At 37.5% G+C, this 24000-nt stretch overlaps 2 protein-coding genes across 2 annotated transcripts in view; both read left to right on the forward strand.

The window, feature by feature from the left end:
• Positions 1-21652, forward strand: part of nlrc5 (NLR family, CARD domain containing 5) — a 35965-nt gene extending 14313 nt beyond the window's left edge. Inside the window, exons 11-46 of the mRNA XM_042496639.1 lie at positions 84-312; positions 416-657; positions 2535-2618; positions 2791-2874; positions 3057-3140; positions 3257-3346; positions 3748-3798; positions 3936-3965; positions 4262-4345; positions 5136-5219; positions 5480-5569; positions 6796-6876; positions 9236-9319; positions 10474-10557; positions 11090-11179; positions 11967-12014; positions 12102-12131; positions 12268-12351; positions 12448-12531; positions 13104-13193; positions 13332-13391; positions 15011-15094; positions 15210-15293; positions 15987-16076; positions 16214-16279; positions 17637-17720; positions 17945-18028; positions 18171-18257; positions 18419-18478; positions 19245-19292; positions 19505-19588; positions 19690-19773; positions 19862-19945; positions 20108-20182; positions 20298-20381; positions 20969-21652. Coding sequence (XP_042352573.1) covers positions 84-312; positions 416-657; positions 2535-2618; positions 2791-2874; positions 3057-3140; positions 3257-3346; positions 3748-3798; positions 3936-3965; positions 4262-4345; positions 5136-5219; positions 5480-5569; positions 6796-6876; positions 9236-9319; positions 10474-10557; positions 11090-11179; positions 11967-12014; positions 12102-12131; positions 12268-12351; positions 12448-12531; positions 13104-13193; positions 13332-13391; positions 15011-15094; positions 15210-15293; positions 15987-16076; positions 16214-16279; positions 17637-17720; positions 17945-18028; positions 18171-18257; positions 18419-18478; positions 19245-19292; positions 19505-19588; positions 19690-19773; positions 19862-19945; positions 20108-20182; positions 20298-20381; positions 20969-21056 — 3073 coding nt within the window. The 3' untranslated portion in view covers positions 21057-21652. The remainder of the gene's footprint in view (positions 1-83; positions 313-415; positions 658-2534; positions 2619-2790; positions 2875-3056; positions 3141-3256; positions 3347-3747; positions 3799-3935; positions 3966-4261; positions 4346-5135; positions 5220-5479; positions 5570-6795; positions 6877-9235; positions 9320-10473; positions 10558-11089; positions 11180-11966; positions 12015-12101; positions 12132-12267; positions 12352-12447; positions 12532-13103; positions 13194-13331; positions 13392-15010; positions 15095-15209; positions 15294-15986; positions 16077-16213; positions 16280-17636; positions 17721-17944; positions 18029-18170; positions 18258-18418; positions 18479-19244; positions 19293-19504; positions 19589-19689; positions 19774-19861; positions 19946-20107; positions 20183-20297; positions 20382-20968) is intronic.
• LOC121950201 (protein NLRC5-like) lies at positions 21089-23180 on the forward strand. The gene is made up of 4 exons (XM_042496127.1): positions 21089-21124; positions 21688-21780; positions 21885-21968; positions 23093-23180. The coding sequence occupies exons 2-4, from the start codon at positions 21704-21706 to the stop codon at positions 23178-23180; spliced, it is 249 nt and encodes an 82-aa protein (XP_042352061.1). The 5' UTR covers positions 21089-21124; positions 21688-21703.
• The last annotated feature ends 820 nt before the right edge of the window (positions 23181-24000 follow it).

The raw sequence follows: 24000 nt of genomic DNA on the forward strand, positions 1-24000 counted from the left end.
GGAGCGACCAGGAACTGTTCTCTACACAGCAACCAAATTAAGAGATGATTTTGCTCAATTTCCCCTCCTCATTGCTGTCTTAGATTCAGTCTGAGAACTCGCTGGATGACCAAGTCAGACCAGAGGACAGTCTTCACTGGATCCCTGCACCAGTATATCTGTGGTCTGGCTTCCCCACAATGCACTGCAGCCTTAGCTCAACTAGCCAGGACCTCTGGTGGAACAGGAGGCCAAAGTTGGGTCCAAAAACGGCAAACTCTCGTTGTGAAACTACTGAAAAACCTTTGTAGCAACACCCTGACTGGACCGAAGGTAGAATATGAAATTAAATTCAGACAAATGGATATATGACCGAACTTTTACCCATTCTCTCTGTTTCTCCCCTTAATGATTCTTCCTTCTTACAAATTCACAGATATTAGAGCTTTGCCACTGTGTCCAGGAGAGCCAGGATACCCAACTAGCAAAGCAGGTCATGGGGACAAGATCCACCCTGGAGCTGCGCAACATCCGGCTGTTACCGAATGATATTGATGCTCTGGCTTTTGTAGTTAACTCAGTAGGTGACAGTGGCATCGGATTGGACTTTGGAGCATGCTCAATGGAGATGGAGTGTTTAGATGTCCTGCCCAGGTGTCAGCACATTCACTACCTCAGGTACCAAAACACACACAAGCAAAACATGTTTTGCAAAAAGTCATGGAAATCTGTTTCACGAACCTGTGTAATAGCACACGATGTGTCCAGGGACCTTGGAAATGTGAAAATCCAACAATAATTTCTGTTTTTACAGTTTCTAGCTTTGATAAATGGTGTCATTTTGGTGAGTTTTGGAAGACATATTCTTAAAGGAAAAAAAATAACCAAATATTTTGTTTCTGATTTCCTTTAGGAATAAAAAGGCAAATTGTTTTGTTTTAGAAAAAAATATATCAAATGTTTTCTTTAAAAAAAATTGCCAAAAACACCAATGCCAAAATGTTTTCTCCAAAAATGAAAAAAGAAGCCTACATGTTTTCTTTTAAAGATAAAAAGAAAAAAAAGGTTATTAAAAAATTTTCCTAACAATAAAAATCCCCAAATGTTTTCTCTAAAAATTGCTAAAAATTTTTCAAGACAAAAAAAAGAGACCATTTGTTTTGAAGAAAACAAACCTGCATGTTTTTTTTTTTTTTTTAAATCCTCTGAAGTTAAACATTTCATGTTATATTCACCCATGAAGGATTTTCTCTTCAGTTGGAGACTACCAGTTATGCAAAGTGTGCACAGACAAAATGCTAACACATAGCTTTCGGACGTGAGCTTAAGACCTATTTTTATGGCCAGAGGCATAACATTTGAGAACGGTACAGTAAGACGGATGGTGTTGAATTGCCAAGGGTCTTAAATCTGTTAGGCAGTGAATGTGGCTCCGGAAAGAGCTGCTGCTTTGCCCTCAACATTCCTCAGCTGATCGGCCACCTGTCCCACACACTGTGAATCTGACTAAAGCTCTTCATTTCCTGATGTGTTCTTACTGTTGGCCGAGTTTCTTTGGAACAAGTAGTCATGCAGTAGCCCGGACTCAAGTGCAAAAAGATGACAGCTGGCACCATTAAGGGATATTTTATCAGATCAACTCATAAGTGAATGAGCTCCTGTGCACTGTGTACACACAACTCCAGAAGAAGATTAAAGGAAACTGGTCAGTACATTGACTCAGCTGTAAAAAAATATGTTCAGACTCTATGAGATAAATAAACTGAAGCTCTTGTGCGTAAGCTTGACAGACAGCTATGAAAGCATGGAGTTCTGCACACTTGATTTAGTTTATGCAAATGGCAGCATGTAAAGTTTTATATTTTGCATGGGCAAGTCCCCACACAAAGGAAATCCTGATTAATAATTACAACAAGCAGCTGCAAGTGTTCCCAGTAGCTCTCAAGGCCTCTGTGTCACTGGTCCCTGAATCACACAGAGCTCCCATGTACTTGTAACATGCTTGCCAGGAGCAGGAGAAATATACTGCGAAATTACCTGAAGAATGTGCTAAAAATTATTTTTCTGTAACATAATGTTAGATATATATAAGTAAACTAATTAGATATATATATTTCTGGACATTCCTCTGCTGTTTTCTGATAAAATCTAATTATTTTCTATATACATTAATTCATTTGTCTTGCCAGGTGTCTCATTATGAATTTTTACTTTTGAAAGAAATCTAACTTATTTCAGGTTTCAAGGTCCAGTGTTAATTAAGGTGTCTGAATGTAGCACAAGAAAACATTTCAGGAGTAAAAGGGTTTAAAAGTCTGAAATCTTACATTCCTTGAAGTATAGGAACCCTGACACTGTCAAGCTGTCCAGGCAGGTGAAGCTGTTTTTGGGGGGCCCTTTTGGCCAATAACTGTACAGATTAAATCTCTTTAAAACATTTTTATGACATTTCCTTCTATGTGCTCAACACATATTTTAGGGGAGTCTTTGCATCTCAGCTTGGACATGAAGGTTTGTTTAGTCTGTGTTTCATTTCATTCTTTGTGTGCCTTCAGTTTTCGCAGCCGCAAGTATGGCGACAAGTTTGCAGAGAAGTTGGCCTCCATATTGCCAAAATTCACAAGCCTAAAAAAATTGGAGTAAGAGACAGATTTCTTTCTTTCTTGTCATTTTCCCATTGTATTTTCTTTCAGCAGTCTGTCTTTAATTCTTATATAGTTTAGCAAAAGTGGTGTATTTTAAATGCTGTCCTTTCACAGACTACACTCACAGATTTAAAGATAAGTGGCTGATTTTGTCTGTTTTCTCAAGGTTTTGTGGTGCCAGTCTGACTGCCACAGGAGCGGCTAGTTTGGCCTCTGCTTTACCGAACTGTCCAGACATCACTGAAATCAAGTATGTATGTTTCACAGAACTTCACTGCTACAGCAAATAACATCTCCTCTTTGGAGGTCCTCAGTACTTTGGAAATGAGTAAACAGAGGATTCGGTTTCTGAATCCTCATACCTGATATGAGGTGAGATATTTTGGCTGCAGGTTAAAACTTTAACACCAAGCTTTTGTGTATGTGTTGCAGTCTGAATGACAACAATCTGAAAGACACAGGGATTAAACACATCGCTGATATTTTCTCCAAACAACCAAGACTAGTCTCAGTAAGGTAAGTACATACTGCCAAAGAGATGGTACTTTTAGCAAACCCAGAATCTCAAGATCTTGCAGATTTGTAGCCGACTCTATGCAGCAGAGTTAAGTGTGTGTATGTGCACTCTGCAGGCTGGGTCGAAACAACAGCTCTCTGGAAGCAGTGGACTATCTCATCAGGAAAATGTCTTCATGTTTAAACATCCAGCAGCTTCATGCAGAGTATGATCCTACCCATGTACACACACATACACAGTGCCAACTTGTTATTTTTTACATGACTTAACACAGCAGCCATGCATACAGTACATCCACACATGCTTATAGGTGTGTTTCCATTAACTCTCAAATTGTGCAAAGTGAAATTGGGTCATTTTCCACTCGCTATCACGCTTTCAAAATTAGACAGCGATTATTAGACTCCAGAACTCTTACTGTCAATTTGGTGTCGTCAGCATTTCTGCAAGCAAAAATATCTTCTCAGTCTCATGCAACTGAGAGTCTTACAAAGCTATGGTGTAGACCTCAAGGAAATTACATAAAAGTAAGTCATCAAAAAGTAAGAACATAAACATGGTTTTACAGCTGTTTTACAGCATTATTTTTTTGTTTCGGTTTTGCAGTGGGATAAAGGAATTGAAAGTAACTTTCTCCCAAAACTCTGACCGGAACAGGTGAGTATGATGATTAAATAAACATGAGTAAATGCAAAGCAGGTATTAACCATACAGCGTGTCAGTGAATAACATCCTTATTAATTGAATACAGCACATACTAAAATTCTGTCTCATTCATACATTCCCCTCTGCAGCCATAAAACTAAGTCTGAACCAACAATCAGGTGAGACATTAGACTGTAACTCTCATAAAATGTTGACCACTCTCCAGATCTTTACTAACAGAGCCAGTTTCCTTGAAGAACTTTGTTCCTTTTTTTTAAACAAGGTGCTTCAATCTTGACTTGTTAAATAATCTTGACTTGAAAGGACCTCTGAATCTATGACAGAGCTCCTGCTGGACAGAGAGCTGAGTCTGGTTAATTCATGTGCAGATTCATTGTAATGATCAATTTTGACATTGAGCTCTTCAAAAAATTGTTCATAACATTTGAATCTTATGCTACCATTTGATCTACAGCTTGTTGAACCAGAAATGGAGCAAGCCTGAAATGCAAACAGTTGCAAAGTCATTGACACGTTGCCCTGCCTTGTCTGTTTTGGAGTAAGTAACCCTAAATACACCTCATTTTAAATTTAGGATAACCCCTTCCAATAATACAACATACTGAAGCAGAAAGATGATGTACTGAGTGCAATAACAACAGCCAGTTATTGACTTATGAAAGAGATACTCTACTTGCTTTGTTTGGAGGCCATTTTTAGGATTTTAGGTATTTTAAGGATTTTAGGACATTACTAGGATTGTAGGATGTGTCAAGGATTTATGACATTTCTAGAATTGTAGGACATTTCTAGGATTTTAGGACATCATGGGGTTAGCTAGGACCTCTGTCTCGGGGTGCAGGGGATCCTCCGCTGGTGCTTTTTTTAATAAACAAGCTATATTTTAATGCTGTTTTATGCACACTGGCACCTTATGTATACTAAAATATAAAAACAATTCTGTGTGAATATCTATCTTTAATTTTGAATTAAAAAAAAATTTAAAATCCTACCGAGAGTCAGATTTAGCCCATTGGGCTGTAAGTTGAGTATCATTGACTTATTAAATAATTTTTCCTAGCTTAACTAAACACATGATCTTTAAAGCTATTTTTTTTTGTGAGCCATCACTTCCCTTTTTGCCATCAGAGCAGGTTTTGCCATAACTGTTAATATGCATGATTTCATCAGACAGTCAGCACTATAATTGACACCGCTAGTCAAATTCTGTCTGTGCATCAGATTGGGTCATTTATAATTGAAACACACACTGTTTTACTCATTATAAACATCGTATTTTTATTCAGATCAAATGGTAATGAAGTTCTGTGTGTTTGTGTCCATTCTAGTATGTCTGGAGACCTTATGGATGTTGAATGTCTGAGGACGCTGACTCAGTTTTTGCCAAAGATCACCATCATCAAAAAGATCATGTAAGACTGGATTTATACCAAACTACCTATCATATGGCTCATAAGTGACATAAAGCTACATGTCCGTTGCATGTAACACATTTTTACGACACTTTCTTCTTTACAATATGTCAGATTGCTTTACGCTATCCAAAAATTAGCCTGAAGACACGTAATGTACTACTTAGCGTGTGGTGTTTAAGGATAAGCGAGTGCAACAGTGCTCAGCATCCATAAGAATTGAACAGCTGTCTTGTTGATGTTCAGATGTCTCTTTTCAGTGTGAATGACAGCTGCTCTTCAGTGGAGGGTTTAGTGCTCCTGACTGCTCTGCTCTCTGGTTGTCCTGCTGTGGTGGAGCTTCATATCAGGTACAGACACACTTGCAACGTGCATTACATACAAACTTTAAATACACGCAAGCATTGACCTTTAAAGGAATTCTTCAGTCCTCAAACGACTTTTTGTGTATCATGACTCACCCAAGAGTTACTTTGAATTTGGGAAGAAAACTCTCTTTTTCTTGAATGCCTCGAAGGGAGACGAAAAATCCAAAAACACCAAATTGTTTGATGAATTGTAGTCATACAGAACAAAACTATATCAAAACATCCATTGATAAACTCCCACAACTGGTGCAATATAATTTAAGTCTCGTTTATCCATTTGTATGCTCACTACTGCTCACACTCACGGATTGTTCTGGTTTCCCAGTTTTGAAATTCTTGAAAAGGTTATGAAATTAGAAAATCTATTTTCCAGTCCTGGAATTAACCGAATGTTTTGGAAAGGTTTTGAATATACATTATTTTGGCTATTGTTTGAATTAGGTTCATAAAATTACTCAAAAATGTCGAACATTACGCAAAATATGTTTGTTTTGTTTTTAATCTAGTGCGTCATTGCTTCATTGTTGATCGGACCTTTGGTTTTCTATCCTCCAAGAAGGTACAGCATTGACGTTTTGCAAACGACTTGCATGTGCTGGTCTGGTCTGTTGGGATATGCAGCTCGTTGTCAACAGGAATGTCTAACTTGCGAGTACAGATAGCAGGCGTTGGCAAATGCTTGGGAAGTGCACGTGTATAGGCCTACCCATTTTAAACTACTTAAATGACATTATGGAAATGATGTCAAATATTGTGGTGAAGCTTTGAAAATTCATTGGTTAAAATGTGTGGGAACCCTGTACAATTTTTAAACACTTTCAAATTGAAAGCACAGGTGCGCTACTCATTGTGAGTATTTTCTTTCTTTTTTTTTTTTTGAAGTATTCCTTAAAACACTGTACCATCAAGTACATAATTCTCATTACTCACATAAGACAGCGCTATTATGCTATTCTTCTGCAACACTCTCAACATTGTGTAAAACAATCAACAAAATTTAAATTGTATTAGTAAGCCTTAGTTGTCATTATTTCACTGCATTCTGCTTCGTTATAAAACAATAGGAGCATCAACAAATACTCACATTCATAAATTGTATAGTAATAATAAGCCACATAGATAACTAAATTTAACACTTAAATAGTGGTGTCACCACATAAATTTTACTGTATTTCTTTCTTTCTTTTTTTTTTTTTTAAATGTTTCAGACTACAAAGTCCTGTCCAGGCGTCCATCGTGTTCTCTGAAGGGAGAGAAAAACCTGCACATGAAATGTCTAAAATGCTCTGGTATGTACGAAGTCGTTGTCACTGTGTAACAGCGCAGTATTTCCAGTTTTACACCCAAACGCATGACTCAGAGACCAGGCACGTTAAGTTAAAGATCAGATTCACTCATCTTTCCATAAAATGTAGAAAACTCAGTTAATCTGTCTGTCTGTCTGTCTGTCTGCATTAATTTGTCTCCTCAATCGGTTGCCCAATCACAAATTGCACATAGGCATTGAATATTGCCATAGGTAGAGACTGACAAAGCCCTTTGTCTCATCTATCCACTGCCCGAGCCCGTTTTGTATAAAAATATTTCAGAAAAACCGTTGACTTGCTTCTTCTCCTGCCCACAGTCAATGAGTGAAAAACACGGACAGTGCCACTCTGCCGTTGCAACCCACTTTGTGGTTGAAGGAGGAATTGCAGCTTTAGTGAGATTCAATTTTTTTGGCATTCAAGCTAGCAAAGCGATAAGTCGGGAGTCAGTCGCCCCGCCTGTGGAGGTCACCCGCTCAGGCACACTCGGCTGGGCTCGGCTGTTATAAGTCTTCAGTGTATAAGCCTCATGGGCCTGGTAATGCAGAAGATCTTGGATCTTTCATAATGCAGAAATAAAGCTGTTTTTGCTTTATGTGCTACTGAGCAACTCTCTTAGGAATGAACAGTCTCCGCACTGTATCCAGATCTTCTTAATATATCCATATTAGTAACTTATGTTGTTGTCATGTAGCAAAACAGTGCCTACAGTTATTGTTCCTCAGAAGATAACCTTGTCTCAACTAACGTTACTGTTATTGACGGAGCTGCAGAACAGCAAACTGTAACGTTACAACACTGGATGCTTTCAATTCCAAAAACAATAAGGACAAGTGATATTAGGCAAGCCTGCTAACACAAGGTTGTGGCATGAAAATCCCCTGAAGTTTGCTTGTAGTTATAGTGCACATGACCCCATGTATGCACTAGTAAATGTAAGTCAATACCAGACAGGCAACGATGGTAAGGAAAATGCATCCGATTTAGGGATCAGTCAAAAGTCTGGAGATTCATTCTGATGCCGGGTGTTAACAGATTTACCGCTGTCCACTTCACCCAATACACATGTTAACAGCAGGTGAAAACAGGGCCTCAGTTGAAAGCACTTAAAGCTGTCTGGTGGAGAATGAATGTGAATGGAACGTAAAGGGGGAAGTGCGAACAAGTTGGCAGGAGAGGTCCAGGAATGTGACTGTTAGACCCACAAAGGTTACTGCAGGACATGAGTAAGCGGCAGCATCTGAAATAACAGAGGTAATATATGCCAAGGGTAGAAAATGTGGAACTATAATCTGGTTTTGACACACTGTAACAATTAATAATGAAACAGGACTTTGAAAGCATCCTGTTGCAACATGGGCTACACTGCAAAAATGGCCTGTCAAATTTAAGGCCAAACACCCTAGATTTAAGCATACTTGCACTTAAAAGAAGCAAATTTGGCTGCCAGTGCAGTAAGCAAATTTTGCTTGTCTTAAAACCAGTAAAACTGTGTGACTCTCATTATAGCCCATAAAATCTTGAAATAAGATCAAAAACACTAATTTCAAGCAATTTATTTAAGCCTAGTTGGACATACTAGTGCTTAAAATAAGGTTTCTATAGACCTGAAGTGGATGTTTCCAGACTTGTCTCCTGTATCTAGTTAAAAATAACTCAGAAAAAGACAAAGATGCTTAACAAGACCAGGCAAGTGATATTTACTTGAATTAAGTCAAATGATCTTTCCTAGTCAGCACTAGATAATCCATTTATACTTAAAACAAGATTAACTAGATTTTTTAATCTAAATATAAGATTATTACACTTGGTTAGATCGGCAGTTTTTGCAGTGTACGATTTCATGCACACTGATATTTCCAGTTTAATTAGAATATGGCAATATTCTGTAAACAGCATATTTCGTTTAAATATTCAGAATTAGGTCTTTTTCCGAATGTAGCATTTTCCGATTAAGACAAATGAGTTATGCTGGTATTATTCAGGTTTTAGTAGCATTATTTGGACATGTATACAGCCAATTCAGAATATGCATCTCAGTTAGGATTTAAAAGGCAGTTTGTGACACATGGCCGCTTGTCTGTTCACGGTCAGATACTTTGTACACAAAACAGCTCGCCAACAGATTGCAGGGTTAGTGTAGAGATGCATTCAAAAGAAAGTCCAGCGTTCCTGGTTGGAAGGAGACACACACCTGCTCTTAAACATCGTGAAATATTTGAATATCAACAGGTTTTTAGAGGGGAACTTTATTTCATAACTTGATACGACTGAATATTTATATTACTGGTGTTGATTATGTTGATGATGATGATGGTGATGATGATGATGCCTCTTTCAGTCTCAGCTGCTGTGGTCTGCTGCCTTCTCATCTGGACAGAGTGTGGAGGAGTCTGGGAACCTCTTCTGATCTGACTTTGCTGGAGTAAGATACACAAAAACAAGTGCAAAAACCATTTACACAAAAATATAAACACAACACTTGCTTTTGCTATTAATTGTCGTACATTAAAATAAATTATCTTCTCCTTGGTGAAGCTAATGTCTCTTAAATTTGTCCACAGATTTGTTAACCCTGGATTGATATCACTCTTCTTGTGCTGCTTTCAGACGCTCAGAAGTATTAAAACCTTTGAACCCTGAGAAAATTTGCTTATTTGATTTGATTTCTTTCAAAAACATGGGAAAAAGGCATTGGGAAACTAAAAAGTAAATAAGAAGATTTAGATTTTTTTATAAATTTTATTTAGCTAGGGAAAATGTCTAGGGGAAAAAAAGAAAAAAAAAGTAGTTTTTAAGTATTTTTCAAAGTCTTTTCCTTGTTTTTTTTTTTTTTTTTAACTTTAAGAACTTTAAGATCTTTTAGATTTTCTTTCTCTCTCTCTCTCTCTCTCTCTCTCTCTCTCTCTCTCTCTTTATTTCTTTTGCTAAATTTCCAGGTAATTTTCTTGCTTTCTTTCTTCCTAAGTTGCTCATTGCAGTCTTCCCATTTTTTCAAAGAAATAAAGCTGATTTGGTCAGGTTTCAAAGGGTTAAAATCCAAAATAAGCTGTAGAATCTGATATTTCATAGTGGCATTTTACTGTTGTTTATCAGTATCTTGGTATGCCGCACTTGTCAAATGGATGGATTATCCTGGCAAAGTCGTTTCCAAATTTTAACAAATGAATGAAAACAATTTAAGTGAGTTAAGCCTTTGTCCCACAGGAAAAATCTAAAATCTTTAATATTATATCAAGAGAAATGTGAGCAAAAACAGAAGTGCTGCCTTTATATTTTTGTTCAGTGTACATGTCTAACTCCTTGCATGCTTAAACAGGATCACTGAAATTCACTTGGATGATACATTGAATAGTAGCACTATTAGTAGTCATTAACAATTGTCATTGTTTCTGCATAGTAAATTCAGATGTGGCCACAAGTCGTAATGCAATGATTTTATGATGTCTTACACTGTGTTTATATTTCTCGTACTCCAAGTGTACTTTGGTGTTTTTTTTTAAAAAAAAATTTTATTTTGGCATGTTGTACTCTTTGTTGCTTCTGTTGTTATCTTAATCCCACATTCTTGTCTGTCAGTCTGTCAAGCAACCGTTTAGGAAATAGAGGCCTGAGGAAACTGCTGGACGTCCTGCCTTGTTTGCGTAGCATCCAGGAAGTAAAGTAAGACTCACACAAATGATAACAGAAGATATATACAAAACATTTTTTAAAAAAACAACCTAAAAATGTACGGGGGGTCTTTTGGGGATCTTTATAGCAAAGCCACAATATTAAGTTGTACGATATGCATTTGATAAAAATGAGTTACTGAGACAGGGAGGGTCTTTTAGATAAGAGATAAGACTCTGTTGTGCTACACAGAGCTGATGGTTATTTGGCAAAAGCAGATTGGTTAAATTCTCGCCAAACCGGTTGTGTAGAAAATGTGTGAGCAACGGCAGCTGCTAGGTTTACCCTGGGGCATTATTCAGTGTAAATGTCTTACTGAGAGCTAAATCATAATAATAATAGTAATGATAATAAAAACTTTATTTATATAGCACCTTTAAAAACAGAGTTTACAAAGTGCAAAGCAGAAGCGAAAAGGGTTTCTTGCAGAGGCAACATAACTTTAAGGGCTTAACAACAAATAATGTCCTTGACTAAATAATGTCCTTCCTGTCTCTCTTTTGTGTGTGTGTTTGTTTTTCAGTGCCAGTAACAATGAGATTGGCATGGAAGGAGTGGTGATGCTGGCTGGTGCTTTGTGCTCCCATCACAACTTAATACAAATTCACATCAGGTACTCTTTAGTTTGACATTTTAGGAATTTAAACATTTTATTAGAGCAGAGACAGAGTAAGCAGCTGTTTGAGTAAGCAGCTGTTTGACCACTTTTGCCATAGAGCTAATTAGGCAGATTTCCATTAACCCTAAAATTGTGCAAATTGAAATTCTGAATATGAAATTGGTCTAATAGAAGCACGTCCATTTCAAGAAAAAAAAAAAAAACATATTTCACAAAACTGCAATGGAAACACTTATTTGCTTTAATAGGCCACATGATGCTATGGCAATGTGCTTGTCAGCTCCCTCATGATGCAGCAGGAGCCACAAGAGGTGTTATTGCATCACATAACAATTCCTCTGTGAAATTGTGGACTATCACCTCCCAGAAATCCCTCATATGTGGCCGCTCCCATGTATAAGGGGCTTGCCTTTCCATTATTGTTCACATAACTCGCTTTCGATTAGAGATAATGACAGCAAGTACAGGGGCTGCAATAGAAATAAACCTGCTGATGTTTTGAACATCCAGCGCCATGCTTCTTGGAGTGTTATCGTGAGGGGAGGAGTCACTCAGTGGAAACGCAGTCATCTCACAATTGTGTTTTATTGACATTTTAAAAATATTGCGCAATTTTTGCACACATTTGTAATGGAAACCTGCCTATTTTCATCTGTTTATGTAATACAAGTATGTTTGGTGTGTAAATCTGCATTGAACTGAATTGATTAGACAATGGTCCTGTTAACTCTAAAGTGGTTTTAAAAGGTGCAGACTGTTAACTTAATTGTGTCCTTTGCAGTGATGGAGGGCGAGAGCAGGTGATCTTAAAGTTCTGCTCTGGCAAAAGGTAAAAAAGCTGCCTCTGTGAAGTTCTTCCATTCATCAGGATACCACTGTATGAACTTCTGTATATTAATTCTATGTCTTCTTTTAGGGGTGACAAACAGCAGCTAAAGATGTTCAGGTACAGTAAACTGAAAAAGAATCTAAGAAAAAATACATTTCATATACTTTTAAGTTCAGTTTTCTCTTAAATACAGTCTATACCAAGTCATTAAACTGAAATTAAGATACTAAACCCCACCATCTTTATGCTGTAGGATAAACAACAGCAGCCTTGTGCCATCCGATATCAGCACACTCTGTAGACGACTGGTCCAGTGTCGCTCCCGTGTGGAGTTAGAGTGAGAGTTTAGAGTTTGATTACTGTATTTCTACACATTATTATTTCATGATTATGAGCAAACACTAAGGAAAACATTGATATACTTTCATTTCAGTTTGTCTCACAGCACATTGTCGGACAGTGCCATCGAAAATCTGCTGAAGGTCCTGCCGAAGATGATGTCACTGCAGAGAATCAAGTGAGACACACACACACACACACACACACACACACACACACACACACACACACTAATATATTATCATAGGTGATTGCGTTTGTAAGTGATGACATATTTTGTTGGATACAATTTGTTATGTTTTTTTAAGTGAAACGTAGACCAATGCTATTGGGGTATAAAGAAGAATTCATCTGTCATCTGCACAACAATCACAGTGGATCAATTGAACAATTTTTTAAAAAATAAATGTGCCAAATCTGTTGGCAACTTAACACAAATGATTTTTTTATGCTGTCATATAAAGGAGAAATTCCACAAAATATTACTGTAGTTATTTTAAACCATGACATATAAAGGTATTGTTTATTTTATTTATTCATTTATTAATAGTAAATTAGTAAAAATTTCAAAAAGACATCAAGCAAACTAGCAAAAAAACCCCAAACAAACAACAACAGTAGTAACACCAACTGAAACAAAAACCAAACAGATAAGATGATGAAGATATTGAATGTAGCATTAATTTGTTATTATTATCAATTACCACCTTCTCATTTAATTTGTATGAACTCTATCTTTTTCTTGTTTAGTGTCAGCCACAGCATCACATCCACATCTGGAGCACTGATGTTGGTCAGATGTTTGATGATCAGTCAGCGAGTCACATCAGTGGAGCTCAGGTACAATTTTTTAAAAGTTTTTTTTTGTGTCCAGGCAGTCAGTTCTGTTGTAGCTACAACTAATAGGTGTTATTCAATATGTCATTTATCCATCACTGATAATGTTTTTGTTAAATACAACTTCAAACTCTTCTTCAGGCCTCAGACTGAATCCTTCATCCAGTTTGACAGCGTGAAAACTGAAGAAGCCAGCTGCAGGTCTGTGATCAGAAATTGACATACAGTATTTTTAAATGCAGTGTGAACTGAAAGAACTAAACTGAAACAAACTTGGCGGATGTTTGCTTTTATAGACTGCTCAGTCTGTCACTTGTCAAATCTAGCTTCTTCTAGTTTCTCTGTCAGTCTGTCAGTAGATATGTTTTAGTATAAAAATGATTATAAAACTGCTACCACCAGTAGAAAGTGCTGTCTGCCACAACTGAATATTTAAGTTGGCAGCAAAATGACATTTCTCAAACTGTAAACAGGAAACAACATTCTCAGGGGCTGTTTGGATGGCAATGTTTCCTGCATGAAACGTTAAACATTTGTTGCTGTGTGGCCTTTCTTTCATACAACAATATTGTTTTGGGGCCTGAAAATGCAAGCTTTTAAAACCGGGTTCCAGAGTATAATATTTTGAAAACATCACCCCCTCTGTCGCAGTGTAAACTAGCAATGCATCTGTCCTGTGATAACGGTGATGTCACGGCTGCACTTTGTGCATGCACATTACGTTTCAGACAAATAGTGAATAGAAGGACAACAATAACAATGGCGAACTAGCAAGCTGTGTTTGTGCTGCTGACTCTACTGAGTTTATCAATTCTTCTCTTGCAGAGTGTAGATTTGCTGCATCACTACTGTGCGTTTGCTATCGTCTTCTTGTTCGCTCTGTTGAAGAGCGCCTTTATGCACAGGTGTATTTCTGTGGTGTGTCATTAAAATGTTACACAGCTAACTACTGACCTGGCATGCATACTACAGCGTTTTCAGTATTTGCGGATTCGTGTACACTAGGATCGTTCTCACAAAGGAAAGACTTTTCTGTGTTTAGTAGAGCCATTCTCATCTAAACGTGCCCTCAGCCTTTTTTTTATTTTAATTTTTATTTTAGTAGTTAACAGAAAACAAAAATACACATTGCAGACTTAATATTTTGCTCTCTAAATTGTTAAACTGAAAAATTATATAACTTTTTAGAGCAGCTCGATATACTGCAAAAATAATGGAGGTAGCCTCCGTGACCTCACCCATTGGTTTCTGGACTGAAAAAAAAAAAACTCCCCCTGGAGTTGTCATGAATGTTGAAATTAGCAACAGAGACCAAAACCGTTTTAAGTACTAGGCTATAAACATGTTTATTACAGGGTTTTTTAAATTGGGTTTTTAATTCTGCTATAATTCTTTATATATCTGTCTTAACTGCAATATTTGGTATAATATTTCAACCACAGCTTTCCTTTGCGCAAATATTCAAGTGTGCAATATTCTTGTGTGCAACTCTTGAATGTAGGCTAAATTTAACTTGTTACACATATTGTATATATTCTTATTGTTATTCTTACTAATGCATATTTCTGTACATATACATATAATTTTAACTTACATGCTAGTTTTTTACATCGCATTGTAGCATAAGGCACGGATTTATACAATTTACACACTCATGCCCTGAGAGCTGTTTACTCTTAATGTCATGTGACGTTATGTTCTTAATCAGCACAAAATAAGGAAGCATTTTTTCTGCAAAAAAAAGATAAGTATGACAATGCCATAACTAGCCTTGCCTCACTCCTGTTTGTCTCTGTTTCTGACTGACTGTGTGCACGCAGGTTAACTCATTGTAGCCTGAACGCTGACAATGTGGAGGAACTGCTCGAGATCTTACAGCAGGGTCCCCAACTGTCTGACCTGGAGTATGTACCACTCACAAAACTCACACACAAATCCAGTCTCACTCACATACGTGTTCCAGTACTTACTCACACACTATTGGATCGGTAGCTGAGTTATTCTTTCTTTTGACTGCAGTTTATCAAATAACCAACTGGATGATGAAGGGGTGAAGAGTTTTTTGGTTTCTCTGCAAAACCTCAAAATCACCGGCTACGTAAAGTAAGAAACATGTTATGAAATGTTGATGTTCACCATTTTTAGCACTTGCATGCTTCAGTAGATAGAAAATACAGCCATTTAAAGTTGTATGCCCCTCCCCTAAAGCCAAAATAAAAAAAAAAAAAACATATGTCCCTCCTCAGTGCTTAAAAAAATTATTTGACATACCTCATCCTTTTTTCACCACCCCCCCTCTCTAAAACAGTCCCCAAATTATATTTAAATATTTATTTTGTAATGTAATATACATTTTGAAAAGGTATTATGACGTAGTGAAAAAAAAAACAACAATAAGGAGTATAGATTATTTCAGAGAATGCGTGGTCTTTGAAATTAACCTCAGTGTTATGGAAATGTCACAGAAATTTATAGGTAAAAATGCATATGAACCCTGCTGAAACTGAAGCTGCTAAGTGGAATTTAGCCCTTATTAATTTAGTTTATTAACCTATATGCCTTTCCTACTGTGATATGTCAAAATATCTTTTGTGAGAATGGCCCTTTTCAAAAAATGTCATGTCATATCAAGTTATTTAAAAGAAAAGCCAATATATTAATTTTCTTTTACCCTCAAATATCTGAATCGACAACATATACCACTCACTGTATAGACAGAAGTATAGCACATATGATAATAAATGGGTTGAATGCAGAATGACACTTTTCTGATCTTTTATGTGTCTTCATCCACAGTTTGAGCCACAATGGCCTGAGCCAGCAGGGGCTGTTGGAAGTGGCCGGCATGCTGTGCGTCTGTGACAGCATCTCCGCTGTGGATGTCAGGTGAGTGGAAATGAGAAAACAAAGGGCCGAGAAAGAAAGCAATAAATAAAGACATGAAAAATGGCAAGAACTAACAAAGTATTCATCCCTGTCTGTCGTTTTGTTCATGGACTCCACTTTCTGATGTCCGCTGATAGTTTGGGAGCAGAGGAGAGGTGTCTGATCTGGTTTACACAACATGAAGCTTCTGTAAAAACACTGAGGTAGGACAAAAATCCAAAAATACAGTAGTGCAAGTTAATAGCATGGGTAGAAACCCATTTAAAGGAATATTGTTTTTCAGTTCCTCACCCCGTGTTATGCTTTGATCGCACCCTAAATATCAGAACCCTACATGAACACACAGTTTCTGTCCAAGCCTGACCTGAACCAGTCTTTGTCTTAAAAACAAACCCTTGATTTCAATCAAATGATTAACTGGAACCATTTAAAGTGAGAAAAAAAATCTAGCACAGCACATTGTAGAACTTTACTGTGACTTTTTAGAACGAGCAACGCATTTCACCTGTAGTGTAGTTCTGTTCATTGTTTCGCTAACGGGAAACATTGTTTCATCATGTTGAATAACATATTTGATTGAATCAATATCATGCTGTGCCACATATTTATGATATAAACATTTATTATTTTATATTTATTCTTTTCATTATTACTTTACAGGAACTTGAAATGTATTTATTACAATTTTAAAAAATATTTATGTTTTGTTTTAAATAACATTTATGCTCTTTTTATGTAATATTTATGTTTTTTTAAATAATATCCACAAAAATTTTTTAAATATTTTTTTTAATCTAACTTTTAATTCCAAGCAAAATCAATTAGTGTTAATGACTCATAATCATAAACCACATCAATGAGACACCAAATTACTTAATAAAAGTCTTTTAGTTTATAGCTTGACAAGAATTTATTTATTTTTTAATATTAAATCATTTATTACATGCTAAGGGCTTATGTGTTTCCTTGTATCAGGTGTCTTTCTTCTCTTCCTTCTGTTAATTCAATACTCTGTGGTCAGCTCTGTGTTTCGCTCGACTCTCAGTGCATCTTTGTATGTCTGGTATGCAGACACAGTAATGGGACCAGCAGATGATGATCACTGGTCTCTGATGCATGTTACACACATCTTTTTCATTGCTGGGGAGGCAGAGTTAACGCTGCCAACTAAGACATCGTTTAGCCCCTCCCCTTCTCTATCTCTCATTTTCAGTCCCTCTGTCTCACACTTTATCTCCGTCCACTGGTTCTCTACTTTATTGCTGCTTTGTCCTTTCAGTCACTCCTCTCTGTATCGCAGGTGGCCAAAGTCTGTGCCCCCCAAATAAAATATCATCATATCATCACATGGTGGTACGATTAATACCACAGTAGGTCAGAGTGACATCAGTGTTTAATTTTTTGCAGAAAGTTATGGGTCTTTCTGTTTGTTGTCTAATAGGCTAACATTTCAGTGCACACTGCATTCATCACTTAAGCAGTGTAAACCTTTGAGTCCTAGTGTCTTTAATTATTCTCTGTTTGTTCTCCCTCCTGCAAACTTTTCTGCCTGTGTGCCAGTGTCAGAGAGAGCAGTTTGGAGCGTGACCATCTGATCAGATTAGCAGAAATCGTGTCTGTCTGTCCCAGGCTGACCAAACTGGAGTAAGTACAACTTCATCCTCAGACCATTTTATACTAACTCTCATTTTATTTTCATTTCAAGGGACTGTGAAAATACTGTTTTTCATGCTTTAAAACTTTTTTTTTTTTTTTTTTTTTTTTACATTTTTCTCTGACAGATTTTATAGAAACTGATCAGAAAAACATCTACGGAATAAAGTGTCTCAGGTAGCCTGGTGTTGATTTTATGACTGGTTTGTCCAAAGGTTCAGGAACAATCTGCTGCAGTCAGATTGGATTGAAGACTTTGTGAGACTGTTAAACAGCAGTCAGAGAGGATTCAGTGTCAGGTAAGAAGTAATACTGTAGATGTAGCCAGGCTTGTTGTGTGGGAACATTTCTCTGTAACTTGTTTCTTCCACTGTAGTGACAAAACTGCTGAATTATATTGTTTATACACTGAGCTGTATCACACTTTCTTTTTCTTGTCAGTATTGAGGAATGTTGGATCAGATCTGAAGAAGCTGTCGGGTTGTTGTGTCGCTGTCTGGATCTCTGCAGCAACATACAAACTATCAGGTGAGATATGCAAATGCATGCAAATAAACAAACATATTGGAAGACTGTAGAGTCTACAGTGTAGACTCTCTGTAGTGAAACACATATTCAGCTAAAGAATGTCCCACATCACCACATGTCCATTGTTATGTGTAACAGAAGTATACACATTTACTTTGCAGGATTCACCACACTACGCTACACCTGTTTCTGATGAAGTCCACTGAACTGACCTCAGTCAGGTAGTATATTTCGGTTCATATTTCAAGTCCCCCTCCACTCAAAAATATATTAATCTTATTGTTAGATTTACCGTCACTGTTGAGAATTATGTATGTTCAGGGTTTGAATCTGTGAGGCATCCATCTTCTGATGCGTGAAAGTTTTTCTCAGTTGAAAGCATGGAGTGTATAAAATAATGGCCGTACCAACACGACATCACCCATTTTGAGTTGGTGATTTGTGGACTCCGGTTGTTAAGCCTTGAGTATGGCATTTTGGCCATCACCATCTTGGATTTTTGGAGTCAGAAGTGACTATACTTGGGGGAGAAGGTGCAGATAACCCCATTCTGGGGTTACGTCATGGTTACATTAACAAATCACCGTTGTCACAATGGTAGCATCTTGTCAACAGATGACATGCATAACTTTAAGCCTTAATATGTGCAAATGGGTGAGTTTTAAAAAGAAATCCTCCTAGTTCAGTTGTCATGGACGTGGAAAGTAGTTATTGAAACCAAAAATGTTTTTTTTGTTGTTGTTTTTTTTGTACCGGGCTTTAAACATGTTTATTTCTGCTGTAAAGTTGGTCATTTTAAGGCGGAGGTCTATGGGGATTGGCTTGCTTTTGGAGCCAGCCTCAAGTGGCCATTACAGGAACTGCAGCTTTTGACATTTTCAGATTGGCTTCATTTTTCCAACCCCAGAGGTTTCCGCTTGGGTTTCGTGACATCACAACTGTTTAGTAAGCCAGTCATTTTTGGGTTTTGTTTTTTTGTGTTTTCAGTGATGACTCTGCAGATGTGACTCCATCAATGGCCACAGAGAAAATAGGGTACTTTTTTCCTTTATATGCATGACACTAAACATTAAACTAAGTGATGTACAGCTTTATCACAGCCCCACTGTTCTGCAGGCATAATATTAATTTCATCGTAGCTTGACTTCTGAAAATAAAAAAATAAAGTTGGTCATTAACGAGGTACATTCATTCACATTGACAGAAAATGAGATTTAAGAGGCGAATTTATCTCTCCTCTCCTCCAGCCTCGTGGACTGTGCAGTAGATGGGTACCAACTTGAATCTATGAAGAACATCATCCTTCAGTGTCCCTTACTGACAGAGCTGGAGTCAGTACTCTTTGTTTTATGTGCGGATATAAAATATGCAAAAGACAAAATAACAAAAAAACAAAGTAAAAATAAATCACGTTTCTTCAAATTATTCGCAGTTTTTCCCACAACAGCATGGGTATAGAGGGAGCTGAGTTTTTCTATGCTGTCCTGCCCTCGCTGCCGAACCTCACGTCTCTCAGGTGAGTGCTTTAATCACTGACAGTTTTACTTATGCCTGTTTTACTGTAAAGTTCCTGCATGACAAGCAGTTACTTTTGTCATCTGCAGTATTGGATCCAAAGAGACTTGTGTGACTGCGTTTGAGAAGCTCTCAGAGGCCGTACTGCAGGCTGCAGCCATTCAGTGCTTAAAGTGAGCAACACATACACTGACACATTTTATTATTCATCTGGAGTTTTTCATTCTGGGAAAAAAAACAAACTGTGGCAAGGCATGATTTGAATTTTGCAGATAGACAGAAATTTTTCTTATGTTCATAAACTGAAATGAAATCTTCATTTTTCTCTCTCCCAGTCTGTCAGGTCATGTGATTAGTGACACAGCCACCCAAATCATGACCACAGCGCTTCCCCGTCTGAGATCACTCAAGTACGCATTTAACATCCAGCAGAAAATTTCTGTAGAAATGTACATTACTTCACAGAGCGATCGCCACTGATTATGAACATTAGACCATGTTACCCATTTGACTCCTCTTCTCTAGTCTGTCTCATTGTGTGTGGTCAGCTGCTGGAGGACTGAGGCTCGTTCAAACACTGCAAGATTGTATCCGTCTGGAAAACCTTTGGTAAAACACACGTGCATGAATGAACATGTATGCAAAAATGTCTGAATTTAAATAAGTGGTTTCAACAACGCAGGGATACTCAACTTGCTTTTTCCTTTGGGGACGCTTTTTCAAAATTACAGGAGGCCAGTGGCCAGTCACAATAGCCCCATACAAGTTTCTAGGATTTGGGATTTCAGGACATTTCTAGGATTTCAGCATGATTCTAGGATTTGAGGACATTTTTAGGAATTAAGGACATTTCTAGGATTTCGGGACATTTAAAGGATTTTAGGACATTTCTAGAATTTAAGGACATTTCTAGGATTTTAGGATGTTTCTAGACTTTTCGGACATTTCTACAATTTTAGGACGTTTGTACGATTTTAGGACATTACGGGCTTAGCTAGGTGCTCCCCTGCGGGGGGTGTTCCTCCACTGGCACTTCTTTGATTAAAAAAAGCTCTATTTTTTTGTACATCTAAAAAATGATTGGGAGGCCAGATTTGGTCCGTGGGTTGTAAGTTGAGTATCACTGCAGTAATGTCTGAACGTTCTAAGAGAGTCCATGTTTGTGTGTGTGTCTGTGTTTCTGTGTGTACCCAAAGTCTGGACTCCCTGCAGCTTAATGAGGAGGGCACGCTGTACTTGGCACACGCACTGAGAAATATCAGCTCCATTCGCAGTCTCAAGTAAGAAACACCATCTGCTCTACTGTAGCAGTCTCATCATTCCTGACCTTTACTACTAATTCTAAAGGCTAAGTAAGTTTAATTTGGCCTGTTTATAGCCCCTCATCATGTAGTTGAATTTATTTAATATACAAAACTAAGCCTGCCAAGCTATTCCAGGCAGTCTTATTATCTACTACTGTGGTCACATTGAGGCACTTTACTCACACATATCCAGTGCCTCTCCAATAATCTGCTCTATTTATGATTCACTTTCACTGTAACTGCCAGAGCCGCTGCTCGCTGCTCACATTGCAGCCACCGTTGCTGCAGCTCGTCATACCAGCTTGTCATCGGCTCTGCAGGCACCTCACTTACATAAGTTCAGAGGTCTGATCCAACACTCAACCCCAGGAGAAATTGCCATTCCCTGTTCTGTCATAGTGCTAAGTTGTAAAGTGTTATACGGCGATGAGCTGCAAGGTCAGGACTCGGACTGAAGATGTCAATGCTGTTTACACAGCATATAAATACATATCATACTTCCAGAGAGATCCACTCAGAGTCTGGCACCAGTACAACAGTTTGACAGAGCATCAGATTGCTTGGTTGAGCAGTAAAAGTGACCCTTTGTTTTTGCATTGTGTGTGTGCCAGGCTAAATAAGATTGCAATGGGACAATCAGAAGCAAACAGTGTTTTAGGTCTTCTGGCTGCTATGGAGGGACTCACACGCATGGAGGAGATAGAGTGAGCATGCTGCACATAAACAATTACAAGTAACCTCATTTTAGTCTGTTATGAAGCAAAGTTGTCAACACTGATTTGGGATGTGTTCTTTCTTTTGTCATCAGGTTGGAGGGCTGGAGGATGGCTGATAGAGGGATAGAGCAGCTGAGCAGACTTCTTCCTATCTGGACGGAGCTCAAGAAGATCAGGTAGGCAGAAGATGTTAATGGTAAATAAAAAACAAAACCCCGAATATATAAACCATAGTGCATGTTCTGATTTTGTTATGCTTACACGACCACAACAGCCACGGCACAATGTTTTCAGGTTGTCCGTCTGTCCATTCATACCTACATTTGTGTACACCTGTCTTTCTTATTCCTGTGAAAGCGATATTTCAAGAACGCCTTAATGGGAATTTCCTCAAATTTGGCACAAACGTGAACTTGGACTCAACAATGAAGTTGGAATTTGGTGGGCAAATATCACTGTGACCTGAAAACGTGTTTTGCCACTATTACTTTAAATTACCAAACTGTAATTAGGCCAACCCCCCTGCAGTAACGCTGAGGACCCTCTTGGGATCACAGACTCCACGTTGAAGACTCTTATAATTTGTTGCTTCTTTGCAGCAACATCCATATTTGAGACAATGCCTACTGTCATGACTTCATATAAGTCTGCTTTCAGGGTTTGTACAGTCATGAAAAACCCAAAAAACTAATGGAATTTGCAAATTCTATTACAAAGTAATAAAAAAGAACCGATAAGAGGTATCGATGGTCGTTTTTAGAGAATGTGTGGTTTTTAAAGTTTGACTGAAAGTCATGGAAAAGTCAGGAAAATGTATTGGTTAAATTGTTTATGAACCCCGTTCTTTGGTATTTATCATTAAATTCAAGGGAAAGCTGTACTTAAAGATCACTCACCAAATCTCTGTCGTGCTTATATGAGGTGACACTCGCTTACAGTCAGACATTTCGGGCCTTTTATTGGACTGTCACCACCTCGTTTATGGGGACCAGCTGTTTCTGTCAGCAGCAGGTTCCTTCTTTGTCCAAGTGTTGGACTGACAGCTGCCGAGTGTTGCCTTCATCAGATGTTGCTGCTTTTATTTACTCATGACGTGATGCATTGAACATGTATGTCTTTTATAGCTGGTATGATGGAACGGCCGCAAGCTGTTTCATGGCTCCTCATAAAGTCAGCGTGTGTGTGGTACCACCTAGTGGTCGTATCCGAGAAGACACTTTTGCATTCTGCCTCTGACTACTTAATGAAAAAAATGCTTATTTTACATTTAATGTTGTGTGTTTATGTGTCCGTCTTTCAGTCTGTCAAAGAACCTCATCGATGACCAATCAGGAGACACACTACTGGAGGCTTTGACGAGCTGCAGACACCTGCAAGAGCTCCAGTAAGGACTCTTTTTTTTAATATGTGGTGAAATTCTGTCATCTATTAATTTTGCATTTGCACTGTTTGTAAGCATTGCTGACAACACGATGTAACATTCAAAGGAAACAAAAGGGACTCGGATGAAGACACTGTGGTGTCAAAAATCTGTTTGCATTATAAGCTCCTGTCCCCAGTTTCCCTTTGGAAGATTTGCTGTCCCGGAAATGAGAAGTAGCTGAACCTTGTTTTAGGCTTTATATTTAGATCCAATCAACACTTTTTAATTACCTCATATGAACACATTTAATCCTTAAAATTGTGTTCTTTGTCTTAAAGTATAATTTTCTATATGACCTTTTCAGCTATATAATAATATTTTGGTTAACTCTTTGAAATCTGAGCAAATTAGCTTGATTTCATTTCATTCAGCTTCATAAGAAATGACCCAAAAATAAGCAAAAAAATGAGTAAAAACTACCTTAAAAAATTCAAGAAAATTACCTGAAATATAACAAAAATAGAAAGACAAAAGGGTCAAAAAAGAAAAGATAAGAAGACAAACAAGAAAATGACCTGCGGGGAAAAAAATAATTATTTTTATAGCATAATTCTAAATATATAACTGTAGTAATTCGAACTACATTTGTCTTTACATTCTCCCTAGTTCTTTGATAATTTTCCAATAATTTTCTTCCCCTCTCCCCTCCCCTCTTTTTCACCTTTTATAAATTTCTTGCATTTTGAGGGACAATTCTTACCAAATTGCTGATTGCCTATTTGCTCACATTTCAGAGGTTTAAATGCTTGTATAAGGTGTCTGAATGGAGCACAAAAAAAAAAAAA

This window comes from Plectropomus leopardus, chromosome 11, assembly GCF_008729295.1.
Source record: "Plectropomus leopardus isolate mb chromosome 11, YSFRI_Pleo_2.0, whole genome shotgun sequence".
Taxonomy (NCBI): domain Eukaryota; kingdom Metazoa; phylum Chordata; class Actinopteri; order Perciformes; family Serranidae; genus Plectropomus; species Plectropomus leopardus.